Genomic DNA, 18,858 nt, shown 5'->3' with positions numbered 1-18,858 from the left:
TATTAGTATTTTGAATTATTATTCATTATTCATGTTTATTTCAATTAATTTTAAGTTTCTACGTGTGCGTACGTTAAAATGGTTTGCGATATTGCATCCATAGATAAAATTTTGAACATAACCCAAATCTGCAAACCATAGATAATAGACAACATTTTTATAGAAAATACATAGTGTCAACTGCTAAAAACAAGAAACATGCGATTTTGACATGAGTCGAAGGCATGTAGAAAATGATAAAAAATGCTCATTGAGTCATGTGGGTATCGATGTGGGTATCGATTTTGCCAACTCACAATGTTTGTTTAAAGGTTCAAAATGTGCTACGTGAAGGGAGCTTCAGTCCAATAACATTTTAAACACCAAGAAAATGATGTTACAAACTTTTTTCTTTTCCGTAACGGCAGCTTACTGTGACATCACGTGACAGTACGCGACGTGCATCATAATATATTTGAACCTTTACTAACACACTTTTGGGACACTGAAGATAATAAATCATGTACAATCTAATCTCGTTGATAACTAATTACGGTATACATGTCTATTACGCCCGTTCGGCCAAGTGACCTCGATGCTTTCGTGTTTATGTACGATCCTTGGTAAGTTAATTCTTAACCCTTCCACAGTAGATAAAATATACAATAGGTTAAATTAAAAATAAAGAATAATTAAAATAGTAACTTACGACAGACTTGGTGAATTCTTGAAGATAACACTCGGCATAGATATCATCCGGAATCAACGACTTATAATTGTCTATCCATTTAGAAATAGGGCACATCGTCCCACAATCAGGTATATTTAAAACATTACCTTTGTAAGTTACACGTACATAGAATTGATTGGTTACATCTGAAAATAAGTGTGCTTATTATGTATATATCAGGCGTATTTCAAAAAAACACTACCTTATTCTTAGGTCAATAATTATTATAAAGCAATCATTATTAGTAGGATGTTTATTACACTTGAATGGTCAAAGACATAGCTTATAATAAGTATCTTTAGAATTATCTTCAATTGTGTTAATCTTGCCCATTTTTTGAATAATAAAATGCCCAATTCTTGTCAAATTTGGGATCACAGAGATTATCAATATAATTTTTTATCGTAAATATTTTACTAAAATTATCTCGTCATAAATTATACTAATGGTTTTATAAATGCGTTTAAAAATTAACAAACGTAAAAAATCTAAATAGGTCATATGTTGTAGCTCAACCACTGGGGAATGCCAAAAGAAATGGCGTATTTCAAAAAAATACTACCTTATTCTTAGGTCAATAATTATTATAAAGCAATCATTATTCGTAGGATGTTTATCACACTTGAATGGTCAAAGACATAGCTTATAATAAGTATCTTTAGAATTATCTTTAAATGTGTTAATCTTGCTCATTTTTTTAATAATAAAATGCCTAATTCTTGTAAAATTTCGGATCACAGAGATTATCAATATAATTTTTTATCGTAAATATTTTACTAAAATTATCTCGTCATAAATTATACTAATGGTTTTATAAATGCGTTTAAAAATTAATAAATGTAAAAAATCTTAACACCACTGCACAGTTATGTACTGAAATATGACTATATTCTAAAACATTAGAGCGAGGGGTTTAAAAGAATACTATTTTATGTAATAAAAATACTTTAAGCAGTCATCAAATGTTTAAAATAAATATAAAGGATAATAAGGCTTCAAAATTATATAAATAGATTATCTACAACGTTTAAGGTATGTCCAGGATCATGCTTTGAAAATAGAAAAAAAGCTCCATTTTGACCCACACTGAGCACGTCCGCCCTTAAAATAACGAATTTTACCTTAAAACATAAAAACATGTTTCCTGCAAATATTGAAAATGATGCCATATCGCTTTTTGTAACTAGACGCTTCATATGCAATTAATGTATCGTCGTTGCGCCTGCAAAATCCGACAAACATTTTTTTGCGTTTTTACATTTTTACGCTATGTGATAGAACGAGACGCGACGGAGGGGCCTGTAAAACCCGTTTTCTAATATCAACGCTAGTTCAGAAAAATGCAAAATAAGCTATGTATTTTCACTTAAAAATGGCTTGCAAAATACGCTATGAATATTCCGGTCACATATCGCATTTTAAAGTAAAAAAAGTTACTATTAATTGCGCCTGTTAATGACACATGACGGAGTTTGCACTGACCTTCGCTTCAGAATGCGCCTTTTACTACCAGCGCTAGTGCACATAGCGGATTATATACGTTTGTCCACAAATAATATTTAAGCAATAAAAAAATGTAAAATTACATTACATTGCACAATCATTTGTATTTACTTAAAGAAGAGTGTTAATTTTAAAAGCCTGGTAAGTAGGTAGGTTATACAACTGTTTATTATAATCTAATGTAACTTTCTTGATGTGCTATAATAAAATTGTTTAATTATTTATCCATCCTACTCTGGATATTTTTATTTCCTTTTCACTCGATAATTATTACTCATTTATATGTCAAATTTTGGCTGGAAAGATAAAGGTTTGTTCGATACAGACTATTGGCTTGGTTAAAGATGTTTTACGCAAAGAATTACTATCATTAAATTATGCAATTATCAGCAAAATCCGCTATGTCTAAAATACGCGTTAATTTAAATCCGCTATGTGCTGCCTCAACCACAAAACGGATTTAAAGACCCAAATAAAACAAGCTATGTGACTTTTACTCACAAAAAAAAATTATTACGACTAAAGTGTTAAATATTGTATTATAAAATATCATTTATACTGAATCCGAAGTAATTATCAAATTTTCAGTTTATTTTGTTCGTAAAAAACGTGAGACATTGTTGAGTAAATCAGTTTTTCCTTCTCCTGAAAAGTTGTGTTTTATTACATAGCGGATTTTGCAAGCGCGACGATGGTATGAGTAGTTTTTGATAACACGTAATGAAATAATAATAATTAGTGGGGAGTTAATCACATATTAACGCCCACGATGGTTGAGTGGTCACGCATCGGGGTTCGAATCCCGGGTGTGGAAAAAGTTTTTTTTTCAATGTGTGTTTGGACCCAGAGTATGGACCTAATCAGTTAATCAACTGTCATAACCGTCCATTTCTCGTTAAACAAAAATATTTAAAGAAACCTCATGAGGCAGCCCATATCCACATAGGATTGTGGAACCAATTTAAAAAAAAAAGTTTAATCACATATCCATCGTCTAGGAAATATGACCATTAGCCAATTGGTTTTTATTTTGATTATCGATTAAATTATGATGGTTTTTCATCACAGATCAGCGGGATTTAACCTCATAGAAATTTTCATGGTCTATGTGTAAAAAATATTTCTCAAAAATAGTTCCAGTATTATTTTTGTATACAACATTAGAAATAAAGCAGTACTCAGTGAACTGCTACAATAGATACTATGGTAAATCGGCTAGAATAAATTATGTGAAGAATCTTACTCATTAATTCAAACAATACTGTTGCGGCGTAGGATGGTGGGACATAGTCATACATTTTCAATGAATTGAGAATATTAGCGATGACAACATCATGTCCACTATACATGATAACAGTTTCAGTCAAATTTCCCTTCGAGGCTGCCAACAAGTTCCCTGTTATTTCTCCAATTAAAGGTCCCGCTATTAACCGTTGCAGTACTGGATTGTATGATTGAAGCAGGAAACTGCAAAAAAATAAAAACTCTCAGATCGGAACAATTTTTGGTAACACGTAACATGCAGAATAGAGAATTATAATCGAATAAGAACAATTATTATTGTAAAAACAACATAACCAATATTCCATATACAGTATAACCCCTATTTTACATTTTTTAAGGGACTGAAAAAAAAAAAACCTAATTGGAGGGAAAATGTAAAAGGGGGGTATTGAAAAAAGAGCATTTAAATTAGAACCGAAAGCAATATGAAATAAATAAACCGCGAACTTGTAAGACTGATGACAAAATAATGACAGACGGAGTGTATACAAAACACAAACACGATGCCAAAAGAAAAGATGGCGACTAATGGACCAATCACCTTGTTATGCGCCGAACTCGGGCCAATCACACCATCGCTCGCTGATCAATCACCGTACGCCGTTCTAAAGACACGGAATTTTCCCTCCAAACACCTTACGCCGTTCGAATGTCACGACCCAATGATTGTCAAGCACGCGTAACTCGCATATTTTGAATATTTCTGACGTAAATCGCGGGAAAGAAAAATGTAAATGCGGGTATTAAATGTACTGAAATACATCGGCACTGAAAAAATTACACGGAATTGCCGGGAAAACATGAATTCCGGGCACGTAAAAACGAGGTTATACTGTAGTTTTATTTTCACTTTCTCCGTGGTTAATAACTATTTCAGGGTGGCACACTTTTTTACATGCTGCAAGACTTTCACTTTACTCATTGAAAACTTTACACTTTCAAAATTATTATCAAAATAAAATACACGGTAGCGTGTACAAGGTCCGCTATATTCAGGCCGCAGCATGTAACTGTGAATTTAGACCATAGTGATAATTATTCCTAATTCTTCGAAAGCAATAGCTACGTTAATTAATATGAACGGAATATGCGATCGAAAATCTTCATTTATTGTAAACAGGTTACCACATTGCATTCGAAATTACGCAATAACTAGCACTACCATCGGAATTTTCCATTTTACGTTGGGGTCTTACTATAGATGGTCTTGTAATGTATAGATCCTTTGTTTATATGCAACACCAAAACTGAAATCAAAATTTCATTTAAAAAAGTATTGATGGTTTATAAATAAATGATGCAAAATGCATTGTAGTCAGCGTTGCCAATTTAGCGTTTTTCTTGCCAGATATAGCATTTTTCGACATGCATCTATCTTGCAAAAAACGCATCTGATGATGGCTCCAACAGCTTTAATGTGTTGAAAAAACGTTAGATATTTATTTTCATGCGCATCAAATTTCTGTCTATCTTCTGACTATTGAATACTTAATGCAGGCAGGCCGGTACCTATATTAGTGAGAAATAAAACACAATGAAACAATTTCGTGCATTATTCAATGTTTTTGTATATTATTTCGAATCTCCGCGTATATAAAATAATAATTTAACAATTATTCATAAAATCGATTTTTCGATCATCGCAATTAAACTGATTATATTTATTATTATAATAATATGGCCAATTAGTGTATTGTTTTTATTTTGAAAAATTAAGGACAAAAAATAAAGCATAATCGTTTATGTACGTATGTATACCCGATCCTCTTTTTGCACGGTTTCGAAATAGCACAGTTTAAAAAAGTACCGATTATTTTTCAATATCTTTTATTTACACTGATTTTTTTGCTTTAACAAGGTTTAAAAACAATTAAAAAGTATAAAAATAGGTATGTATGTACATACTAATCAAAAAATTGCGTTGCAATGGACCGAACGCCACTGGTGCATACATACTATGTTGTCACCGGATGCCGCCCAGACATACATTCGTACATACATAGCGCCACTAATCAGTCACCTCAGGTACGATATTAAAGACGCACCGCGTGATTCGGCGTCAACATCATTAATATATTTCCAGCGATGAGAGTGATTTTTCGCCAGAGAAAAACAGCAGTAAACGGCCACGTTTATTGTCAAGTAACAAGACCGAAAGAATATATTTCTCAATGCTAAATTTAATTAAAATTTCGTATTTTGAGTTGATTTTAAGCAATGGAACCTATCTACCATTTTTGTATGGGCACCTTATCTTTTTACCTTATTTTGTTTTGCACGGTAGTCTTTGGAACGTACCCCCATGCAAAAAGAGGATCGGGTGTATTTAAAAACATATTTTAATAATTAAATGATTTTTTTGATTAAAACTGTTTTCATATTTAAAGAAGTACGTAAAATTACGAAGGTTTAATTTAGATGTTGGAATGTGAGGTTATATTTTTTTAATTTGGAATAATATAGACATGCCATTATTTTGTTGATATTTTTCTAGTTGAATTCATAATACACGCCTTTATAAACATATATGAATACATTCCAATGTGTTTAAATTACTTATTGACAAAAAAAATGACATATCAGACGAGCACCAGTCTCACATCTGTTTGAAGCGAATCGGCCGCTGGATATGATGAAGAAATCCAGCAAAAGGTATGGCGCATTTAAAAAAAAATATTACCTCTTCTAAGGTTGATAATGATTTACAAATCAATCATAATTCTTAGGATATTTTATCACATTTGTATGGTTAAGGACATAGCTTATAATCAGTATCTTTAGAATGATCTTAAAACATGTTAATCGTGTCCATTTTCTGAATAGGAAAATGTCTAATTCTGGTTAGATCTGTGTCAGATTTGGGTTCACAATTATTATAAATATAATTTTTTACCGTAAATATTTTACCACATAATGTTAACAATTTTCCTAATTGTTTTATGAATGCGTTGAAAAACCGATATTGATGTACCGTTAAAATTTTCATGTTCAAACACGCACGTCAACATCATTTTACTCCCTACTTCAATTATAGTTTGTCAATTTATGGCTACGGCAGTATGTTGTAGCTTAACTACTGGGTAATGCCAAAAGAAATGGCGTATTTCAAAAAAATACTACCTTATTCTTAGGTCAATAATTATTATAAAGCAATCATTATTCGGAGGATGTTTATCACACTTGAATGGTCAAAGACATAGCTTATAATCAGTATCTTTAGAATTATCTTCAAATGTGTTAATCTTGCTCATTTTTTGAATAATAAAATGGCTAATTCTTGTCAAATTTGGGATCACAGAGATTATCAATATAATTTTTTATCGTAAATATTTCACTATAATAATGTCGACATAAATTATACCGATGGTTTTATAAATGCGTTTAAAAATTAATAAATGTAAAAAATCTTAACACCACTGCACATTTATGTACTGAAATATGACTATATTCTAAAACATTAGAGCGAGAGGTTTACAAGAATACTATTTTATGTAATAAAAATACTTTTTGCAGTCATCAAATGTTTAAAATAAATAAAACGGATAATAAGGCATCAAAATTATATAAATAGATTATCTACAACGTTTAAGGTATGTCCAGGATCATGCTTTGAAAATAGAAAAAAAGCTCCATTTTGACCCACGCTGAGCACGTCCGCCATTAAAGAATTTTAAAAAACTAACTAATACCAACTGTAATATTGAATGCTTAATCTGCAAACCGGCTAACTGCATTTATGACCAAAAATGAGATTTTGATGGCATTTTGTTACAAACCATTTTTTCTATGCTTACACAAAATTTCAAACTCCTACACCTATAAATAAATGCATTATTGTTCTTCACACAAAACAGCTGACTGCAGGTGCCAAATTTCCAATATCGTAAATGGAACAACTCAGCTCTTCATATATAAAAGGTGTATTTTTGGAATTGTTAAATTCCGCTCAATAGTTAAACTATCAAGTTTTTTCTCCATCTTGAACAATTTGCTAAAATGGAGTTAACCGGTTAGCAGATTAAGCAGTCGATATGTATTCTTAATTCAACGAAAACAAACAAGTATGACTGAAAAGGTGTTCATTATTCATGATCGCCCATAGTATACTAAAACTATATTATGGTTTGGCTTAGGCAGGGTTTAACTGATTTTTAAAAAGTAACCAACACTGCACATTGTGGTCTTAGTTCAATGAAAACAAATACGTATGACTGACAAATTTAATGTGCACTATTTATGTCAGATCTTAACAGCCTACCTATAGCCTTCTCACACTGTCTCACGGATACTTATTAATGACTATTTTGTAGTATTGAATTGTGTACCTTTGCTTTCCAATCTTTTTCATTTTTTCATAAACAGATTTTGTCCATTCTGGTAGGGTAAAATTGTATAACTTCTCAATCATAAGTGTGTCATAGAGACGTGAAACTCCAATCATCGAATCAACCTCTCTTCCAGTATGCAGCGTGAGATACCTAAAAAAAAAACACATCTTTACATTTTACTCACATACGGTTTACGGGTTAGTATGTGTAATAAATACGTCGTCGTGCTAAAAAATCTATGTGCGAAAGGAAAAGGGAGATATGTCTAAAATCACCACTTTTCAGAATAGCTAAGAGAATATTGAGTTTTGAATGACTTTGTATATAAAAACAGTCTACTGCAGGCCTGGGTAAACTACGGTTCGCCAAGTATTTCTGTGGAGCTTTAATCGTATTTCTGAAAAAAGTTTCATTTAATTTTTGAATCAACCTACATAAGATGTGAACAAACAGTTTCAATTATGAATACCAATAAAAACTCTTTACGATCAAGCATCACTGATGAACATTTATTTACAAGCAGTTTTAAGAATCTCAACTACAAAATTAACACCTGAAATTATAAAAATGTTGAAAAACGTAAAACAGTTTCATTCTTCTCATTAAATTGTTGGCTATTAGAGAATCATTAATTTTTTTATGTTGAAACGGCCCGCCGTTCATTTTATATTCCTAATGTGGCCCTTTATCCAAAAAGTTTGTCCAGACCTGGTCTACTGTATATTTCAATGCGCTGACTCCCAGATATCCTCCCATATGATAAGTGATCTACTAAAATAGTGGCCACCATCAGGTTTTCTATATATTAGATATTTCCTTAATTATATAAAAAAATGTGTTCTAGAATAATTTTCAAATCGTTTTAATTTACCAAGAATGATTAAAAATATTAATCTTCAGACAGGCATCTAGGTCAGCGCTGTCTAACTGGCGGCCTGCCAATTTTTTTTTGCGGCCTGCGAGCTGTACAACAAATTATTTATCAAACATTGGGGAGCAAAACTTTGTCAGCATTAATATTTGACGTGAAATGTCCGGTGAAAGAAAATATAAATCATACATTAAAATATGAAAAAATTTCATTATAATCTATATATATAAAATGAATGTTTTTTTTTTGTCCCGTATGCGCTCCTATACCATTCATCCGATTGCGATGAAGCTTTGGTGAATTGTTGTGTGCACACCCGCGGAGGTTTCTGAATTAGAAAAACCATCTTCTTCTTCTTCATTATATCTTATTTTATTTGTATGGTTCCTATACCATTCATCCAATTGCAATGAAACTTTGTTGAGTTGTTGTGCGCACGCCAACGAAAGTTTCTAGATTAGTACAACCTTCTTCTTCTTACATTCTATCCTCTTCTATTCGTATGCGTTCCTGTACCATTCATCCGATTGTGATGAAACTTTGGTGAGTTGTTGTGCGCACGCCCGCGAAGGTTTCTGAATTAGTACAACCATCTTCTTCTTCTAAATTCTATCTTTTTTTTATTCCTATAGTTCCTATACCATTCATATGATTGCGATGAAACTTTCGTCAGTTGTTGTGTGCTCACCCACAAAGGTTTCTGAATTAGTAGGTACAACCATCCTTTTCTTCTTCTTCTTCTATTCTATCTTCTACTATTTGTGTGCGTTCCTATACCATTCATCCGATTGCAATGAAACTTTGGTGAGTTGTTGTGCGCACGCCCGCGAAGGTTTCTGAATTAGTACAACTATATTCTTCTTCTATTTGTATACGTTCCTATAGCATTCATGTGATTGTAATAAAATATTGGTCAGTTGTTGTACAAACGCCCGCGAATATTTCTGAGTTAGTACAACTATCTTCTTCTTCTTCCGTTCGTTCCTATACCAAATTTGGAAAATCCATGCTTCTCACATGGACAGCTGTATTTGGCCTGCTGACGCGTTGGAAAACCTTCTGATTTATTCGTGTACGCACCAGACGGAAAAACCAACAATATTTTGTATCCAAAAGCACTTTAATAAACAGAATTAAAACACAAACACTTTCTTTCTTTGACTGGCATTTCAACGCATGCCGGGTACTCGCTAGTGATGAATAAAATTTTTTACAAAAAAAATGAAATAACTTAATAATGTATTATTTTTGATTTTTTCTGTATAAATAAATAACTTTTTAATTGACATTAACTGACTTTTCATTTACCTATCCTCTTTAGCCCCGAAATGTTTGCTTAAGAAAAAATGGTCCGCGGCCTAAAATAAGTTGGACAGCGCTGATCTAGGTGATTAACTGTAAATTATTGTACAGAGATATAAATTGACTAAGTGGGACACCGGGAGTAATCCTGGTAGGCAAATTAGTTAAAAATGTAATTTTTATTCCATATTATTCACACCGCAAGTGTAGTTTGGTGAAATTTTTAAATACCGAATGAATTCATACGCAATAATAACGCTTTGTTCTTCGTATATTACTTATTATCAGCCTCAGACAATAGGCATTCAGTTTAATGTTGGGTTGATTGGCTAGAAAATTTCTTCAGCCACCCCCGCCTGCGATCTAAATTCTTGGAATTAGGATAACACAATTTTCCCTCAAGATATTGTAAAAATTAAATTATTTTTCTTATTTTGGTGTCTCTGAATTCAAGGGCGTATTTTCATATTATATGGCGTGTGACAATCGCTACCAAAAACTATATTTTTTGAAAAACACAGAGATCAACGATTGTGAGCCGAAACGTCATTCAGAACAATCAGAATCTGAATAAGTTTCAGACCCTGATTTCTGAAAGTAATTAACTACAAAATATACTGCTTTTTATTGTCATTGTATGGCTTCTATCTTTAAAATAAAGTTTTTGTGATATTTTTATTACTTTTGGTATAAAGGTGCGTCTTATAATTGGGGGCCTCTTATAATCGATGCAATATGGTAATAGTACAACTGATTAGCTATGATTTTCTCTCTTAGTTCTTTTTTCTTTTTCTTATCAAAATGGTGCGATTAATTGAGATTACATTTTTATATTAGTTGCAATCCATTAATATTCAATGGTTAATTATATTATGAAAGTGCTGTAAAAAGAATTCAAAAGTAGAAGTTGTGTAAATAATTGTAAACTAAAAGTCATTCGATGCATTGGTGACTAGAAGCAAAAAAAAATACAGAAAGGGCTTTTTTATTAATAAGTATTAATGAGTTACACAATGAATGAGTTACACATGCAATTGTATTGCTGTCTTTAGGGCAAGTATAAAGACAGATTTTGACATAACCGTTAGGGCGCAAAGAATGAGTTTGAAGGTCTATAAATTTGAATATTTAAATTTAATTATTTTGAGAAACTGGTTTTTAAGAATCCTTAAGATATCATGGAAACAAATAATTCTAAAAGATGTAGTAATTTAAGATAGCTCAATTAATGAAGTGAATAATAAAGGAAGAATTGAAAAATAATGACATGGTGCATTCAAGCGATGGCTGAGTTTTACCCAATCCATAATAGGTATGAAAGTTGCATAATGTTGTATGACACATACCTAGTATTTTTCTAGCATTTGTATTTTGTAGAATACCGTAATCCGTCTTTTTACAGTCTAAAATTAAACACAAAATATTATATTATTAAAAAAAAACTATTTTATTTATTAACTATATTATTGCAACAGTATTTTTGCAACAAATAATCAGTAACAAGCAAGAATAACATATAAACTAAATAAAGTCAGCAACAAATTTTTTAAATTTCAACATCAATCAATTTATATGATACAGTCATTAAGGGGGAAAGGCATAGAAAGTTATTGTCAAATTAAAGCTTTAAACATATTTTAATCGATCAATCTAAGTAAAGGGCAAAATAAAATAAATCTTTTTATTTTAAAGAGAAAGCGACAATTGTTCTAAGTAGTTTTTTAACAAAATTATCAATTTAATGTCGTTTAATAAGTTTTCTGGGGACTCTCGTACGGTTTTGTCAATTAATTATAGTTTTAATGGTTTTTTTTTCAATTTAAATAACATCTATTTTTACGAAAATTAAAAATGCATTTTAATCGGTTATTGATGAATCATCAGGCGATTACGAGAGATTATTCAAAATATTTTTCTTATAATTTACATATACTACCTAATATTTTAATTGCGTTTTAATATTAAACGAATATATTTTATTAAATAATACTTAAGCCACGGGAGGTGGCGTTACACATCTTATAAGAATCTTTGATTGCCATGGACGTAAGCACTGTAAAGTTCATCGCCAATATGCCAAAATATAAAGAAAGCCCGATTGACATAAAATACAATACGTCATATATATTATAATAATAGCAACTTTTAATGTGTTCCCCCTTAATAATTATCATCAACATTAATCTATTATATCATACAAATATTATGTGTAATATTAGGTGTAATAATATTAGGTTAGAATATTAGACGTCCTTTTGAATTTCTGTTTAATATTATACATATGATTTTTTTTCATTGGCTACAATTTGGTCTAGATTTTAGCCGCCTCATGAAGAGGTTTCATAAAAGTTTTTTTTCGAGAAATAAATGTCAACCACTTTGCTTTGGCTTCAAACAAGCAGTGATTCACGATTTCATAATCGGACATATTAACACTGTTCTAACGTGGGTACTTTTTTAATAGAAGAATATTATCACAGATTCATTTATGTATGTCCCACTGCTATAAGATGATATTTCACACATCTCTTGACTTACACAGTAGATAATAATTATGTTCTATGAAAAATCATGTAAAAAGAATCATGATGTAGTTACTTGAATATAAAATAAAAACTACTTAAATTGAGGTTGAGAATTGGTGAATACGTAAAAAAAACAATGTTACAAATCTTCATGTAATAACTATGTAGGTATATGAATGAAAGGTAATATAATAAAAATATACATAATGCATCAATAAAAATCTATACTAATAATAAAATTGTAGTTTCTGTTTGTTCCGTTATAGCTCAAAAACTACAGGACCAATTTTATTATTGGTGAAATTTGCACACTTTATAGATCAGAGATGGCAATCCTATGACACGTAGACCATTCTTGTGTGACACACGAAATCATCATCAGAAATTTTGGCCACACTTTTGCATACAGCAGCAATGTTTTGATGTGTACAGGTTATACGAACATGCATAGGTGTCAGGCGATCCAAATCTCAAATCTCTTCAAATTTTTTATCAGCATGCGAATACAGCCTTCAGTTGGGCAATAATTTCTACCGAATTTTGACCATAATGTTTGACTGATTTGACATTTTCGTACTACGATTGAACGATTTTTATGCGTTGTGCAGTGGAGAAACTATCCATTGTGTTAAATGGTAGACATACAACCAAAAAATTGACAGTTAACAAATTATAGGATTGTGAAATTCGTACGAGTTAGATAACCCTGTACAACATACCCTTATTAATGGTTCGACTGAAACATGTGTAGGTTTCTCTTATAAACTACGAATATTGATATGAACGAATATGATTTTTATATGGTAGAAATAAAATAAATTTAAAAAAATCGGTGTGTGTACTTATGTACGCGCATCAGAAGTTATACTTCTTTGGCGTAACAAAACAAAAATAAGAAAACAAAAAAAATTATCACGTGTGCTAATAATTTTACGTAAGTAGAAAATACAAAATACGATAAAATAATTGAAGAAAGATATTTAATGCAATTAATAAAGTTTTGATTAAATGCTTAATCAAATTAAAATGATATTTATATGTACGCAGTTAAATTATTTTTACAAAATTAAACAAAATAATACAATAATGTCACAAAATCTTAACTTCAATAAAACCTACTTATCTACCTATCAATATTTTCATATAGTTATTAGTAATAAAGAATCATTTTAAAACGAGACCTCATTATACATAGATACACTACTAAATAAGTAACAATTTAAATAAGCATAGGTACCTACCTAAATGCGTAGGTATTGATTGGTGTTACTTTGGGAGAGTGTCACATTATGCGCAATTACATAATAGGAAGTATTACCAAACGAAATCCCTAGCACGAGAATGTTTCAAATTCCAAATCAGTTATCTAACCACAAATTTAAGGACAACGTTAAATGACCAACCCTGCATAAGTTTGCGATCCCCCGATAAGTATTATAAAATAAAATATACTCCACAAACGAAATGCGCTCTCTCAGCGTATCTTCGAGCCCAGAAACAACTACCTGACCCCTCTTTTCTTGTAAAGGATATCTGGCATCTTCAAGGCCATAATGGACCAAAAATTACCGTAATATTTTCGAAAGGTGTTCAGGTATGCAGTCCTGTGTGAGGGAACGCCGTCAAAATGCGTGTTCATTTGCGAAATATTTATTTAGTGATATTTATCGGGGATATGTTTATGTTATTTTTAAATTTGTGGTTAGATTACTGATTTGGATTTTGAAACGTTCTCGTGCTAGGGGTTTTGTTTGGTAATAGTAGGTACCTAGTATATCTATTTAATGTGCATGCTATACCTAGGAATATTCAAAAATCATAAATCTTATAAGTACCTACTTATGCCAATAATAAATTATCACAGGTTTGGGCAATCGCCGTATGATTTATTGTTCTATATTCTATAAGCACATGGCTGTTCAATTTTGTATTAACCATTTAGGTAGATTGGTACATAAATACATAAGTAACTAATATTTATCAATTCATTTAATCGCTGATTTTACTAAATAATCATAATAATAAATTGTGTTGCATCGGCGCGCGCAACTTCCGTCCCACGCCAAATGCGTTACATCGGCGTGCGCAACTTTGTCACATGCCAAAAATACACTCTGATCTGTTTTCCCAAACGCGCCAAAAGAAGTATAACTTCAAAAATTAAAAGGTTAAAAAATGTAAACAAAAAAAGTTTGTTTCAAAACAAAACAAATTGAGATCAAACAAACAATGAAATATAATATGTTACATTTAATTTATGGGTAAAATGTTATAAGATGCAAAAGGCCAGCAGGTTGATTTTCAAAGTAATCGGTATTTTAAAAAACATGAGATTAAAACTAAGTAAACGGAGGAATGAATCCAAGCGTAATAAATAATATTCGGGTAATTCAATTGCGCAATCCAATCAACTCCCACAAAATATTTTTCTTTGATCCAAAATTCATCATAAATGGAAAAGCTATATTTAAAAAAAGTGTTTTAAAATTCCAGGTTCTTAGAATTCTGAAATGAGAAATCCAGTATCGATTCCAAACTTTGCCTTCTCACAATTTCAGAGGTTTGCTCCCTGATCTGGTACTGACAGTGCAGATTTTTGATATTTATTCCTATCGATTGGTGTATGGTGATTGCTATGGGTGAGTTTAGGTGGATGTAGCTTTATGAATACTTAAAATAGGGTCAGTTCAGTGTGCTTACACACATACAAAATTTTGTATAAATTTCTTGTGACTTATTAGTAAAACGATTCATTTTGAAAGTTGAGGTTGGTTAGATATTCACGTGATGGTGAGGGAACAAGTTTATATATATTATGTAAAAAACATAATGAACACAAAATCGTTACAAAATATAATATGCAATGTTTGTTTGTAACCGGTAAGCCAGATACAAGGTAAAGAGGGTTTGTATGATTTTATTAAATATTTCAAGGGTTCTGTCAAACAAATGAGGTTGGTAATAAATGGTATACGGTGACCAAAAAAGTTGTTCAGCAAATCACCAATATCAAAATATTATATACGAAACTATGGAATGTTCGCATGATGCTAAATTACGATTAAGAATAAAGTTTTTAAAAGTCTTTTTTTATTTAACGAATAATATGCAACATTATTTAAAACAAGCACAGACAAATAGCGATAAGAAAAATACTAGAAAAAATTTTGCTGAATGGGACACAAACTCAGTTTCTAATCATTAGAAATCTTCTAATTGTGTATCTGAGGTGTTTTTAAAATTCATTAATACCAGCAACCATTTAATTAGATTTTAATCAAGGTATAAACAATCCTAATTTTCACTCTTAGATGGAGTTTGGATCTATCTAAATTTTAGATTTACCATTTTTATTTGCACTTCCAATAATAAAAAAAACTATTCCATGAGTAAGCCGGCTCGCACATCTAAACCACATCACCTCATCTGCTGCAAAGCCATAAATCAAACCTTCTAGGAACGTCACACTGATGTTGAATAATAAGAAGACCACACACATAGGCATCTAGCGTGTACAGGTTCACCCAACTCTACAACCGAAGTATTATTTCTATTTGTATAACATAGACAATAATACTAAGCGGAAATGACAGTCAACAAATGAGTCGCATTCTAGGCATTAAACTGTAGACAAATATTCACTCGCGACTCCGTGAATATCTAAACTCAATCAAAATTCATAATGTAAAACCCTACGTAATCAACTTTCAATATCAATGTATCTTTATTCGTAATGCCGTGTATAATCCAAAATGTTATTACCAGAATATAAAACAAACAATGTCAACGCTGTGTCTCATTTCAATTGTGCCCCGAACATATCATCGCACACACGACGCAACCTTCTGCATACAAATAATAGATGCAGGATCCTACAACCAACGACACAAGATCTAGCGTCTATAAGTGACAGTCAGGCATAACCTCTCGAAATGTGGATATGTATGGGATGCAGCGACTGGCAAGCTTCGACCTCTAAACAAGAATGACCAATTCGTAGTGTGTCAAATGCGTACTAGTGGCTTCGACTCGCAGCCCGAGACGCGTGCGATTTGTTGCTAGCAACACTAGGTGTTTTTTTCAAACAAAAAAGTCGCATTCCACCAATGTGTAGTCGATGATGATGATGACGTCGCATTGACGTATTCGACATGTTGCAGATGAGACGAGTTTAGATGTGCGAGCCGGCTAATAGGTATAGGTAACTATACAAGATAATTAAATCATGAATCGTAATAAATTCATCACCCAGGTCGTAATGAATGTGGGATAAAGTCTGATCCGGTATAATTTTTCCTAGGAAGGTTGTACCAAATTATGCATAATAAAGTTTGTATTTGTTTTAGTCAAAATTGTTAAGATTTTAATTGCAATTTGTGAGAATATCCCCGCAAGCAATATTTTTCAATGACACTACATGCGCTCCACTCAAAGACAACTTATAAGCAATACAGAACAATTTTTAATAAATGCTTACCTTTACATGTCATATAATTTAATGAACAGATTTTTTTAAACATGACATAAATATGTAATATTCACAATTGTTGAAATATTAATTTAAAATTAAACTTCTGAAAATATTGAAATTACAGCGCAAGAAAATAACGATATCTATAAGTAGAATGAAATTATTGGTCTGATAATCTTAAACTTATTTTAAAACCGTTTGCGCACAGCGCGCTGTGAAGAGATAAGAATGGTTCCAATATTTTAAAATTACTACTACATTACTGTGTCATACCCCAGTGTTGGGGCATAGGGTTAACAGAAGGTCCCATGTGAGACCTGCAGCACTTTCGGAACACTTGTCCCAACCATGTGAAACATCTCTTCGTGATGACTTCAATTAACACGTTGGCTGCGCAAAAAATATTGCATGCTTTACAGAGAACCTGAAAAATACCTACCTTTCGAAACCACAAAAATCTATTAAATATTAGAAACTATTATTATATTTTATATCAGTTCTGTCGCTTGCAATGTCATTTGCACAAAATACATCTGTGTGCCACATGTATTTGCATTGTTTATCTACCAGATATTGAAACACGTGCAGTATTTATTGATGTCGCACCGTGTGAAATGTGCTAAAGGCATATTATAACATAATATCTTGCATTTATATACATTTAATTTTGAATGGAATTTTATCTTACCTTTTTTACTCCATGTTTTGTTTTACACCAATTTATTTAACTTCAAATGTTGTTGATAATATTTCTTATTGTTGAAAAAGTTCACGAAAAAGACACTATGATATAAAAAGAGTTGAAACGTTATTTACACTATCACAATACACTACAATATAATATGATATTACTTTGAAAAAACGTTGGAATGTTAGATTCACATTTGTTTATGTACATTTAAAAAAATCCGTGTATGAATCGATATGATCGACAAAAAATTATTATGACTTGTATATAATTATAGAATAAATTTCTAATTCACTCTGACAAAAACTAAATTTGTTCGTGATATAGTCGAAAACAGGGTTCTAAACACAACCCAGGTTTATTCGGGCAATCAGGACAATAGAACAACGAAGCTTTTCGTTGTTTGGTAGTATTCCAGCAATGTTTAGACCTTCGCTTCTTTGTGCTTCCTGCACTATCCTGTTCACAGAAACTTGGTAAGTGAATTTTTGTTTTAGGTTATTTCAGCAAGGTAAGCGGAGGTGGGCTTACTTAATTACCGATAGTCTGTAATCGTACAAGGACATTTTTGGATTTTCGGAATTATATAGATAATGCGCATTCAAAAGTATTGTTTGTAATAAATGAATGCCCAATTTTTTGTATCACCTTACAGTTTTACATTGACACAGGTAATATGCCAACATTTGATCATGATAGTCGATTCCACTCATATAACGGTTGTACTCAATTACCATATTAGGTTTTTTACATAACTTTCCAAATCTATTGGATGTGTCAGTTATATCACCATCGAATTCTGATGATATGGTAACTCCTTCTCGACGGTCTTTCCATTTTGTAACGCATATATCCATATCCGTGTACTGGCTAATACATTCACCAGTTTTAAGTTTTTTATTGACAACCGTATCAGGATTACCCTTTCTATTGCTCCTTAGGGTTCCCGTGACAAATGTCTTATCTTGGACTAAATCCTCAGTCAGTGGAACACTATTATAGTAGTTGTCCATGAAAACAGAACGACCGATTCCTGTTTTACCTTCAATTAATTTTCGGACAACTTTTTTGGTATGGTCTTCCCCCCAATTCTATATCTGCTGATCCGTCATAAACAATAAGTTTTACGGCCAAACTACCAGACTCTCTGAGCATGTAAAGTTTGATGCCATATTTT

At 31.6% G+C, this 18,858-nt stretch overlaps 1 protein-coding gene across 1 annotated transcript in view; it reads right to left on the bottom strand.

Annotated features, from left to right (window-relative positions):
• Window positions 1-18,858, bottom strand: part of LOC147079651 (prostatic acid phosphatase-like) — a 37,233-nt gene that overhangs the window by 5,501 nt on the left and 12,874 nt on the right. The window contains exons 4-6 of the mRNA XM_085942850.1: window positions 7,822-7,974; window positions 3,456-3,679; window positions 689-855 (exon numbers count right to left, since the gene is read on the bottom strand). Of these exons, the coding sequence (XP_085798976.1) occupies window positions 689-855; window positions 3,456-3,679; window positions 7,822-7,974 (544 nt within the window). The remainder of the gene's footprint in view (window positions 1-688; window positions 856-3,455; window positions 3,680-7,821; window positions 7,975-18,858) is intronic.

This window comes from Rhyacophila brunnea, unplaced genomic scaffold (genome assembly GCF_057557595.1).
Source record: "Rhyacophila brunnea isolate RB1 unplaced genomic scaffold, BYU_Rbru_1.0 scaffold_1, whole genome shotgun sequence".
In the NCBI taxonomy this organism is placed as follows: Eukaryota; Metazoa; Arthropoda; class Insecta; order Trichoptera; family Rhyacophilidae; genus Rhyacophila; species Rhyacophila brunnea.
The sequence above is the reverse complement of the archived record's forward strand: the minus strand, read 5'-3'. Positions and strand labels throughout refer to the sequence as shown.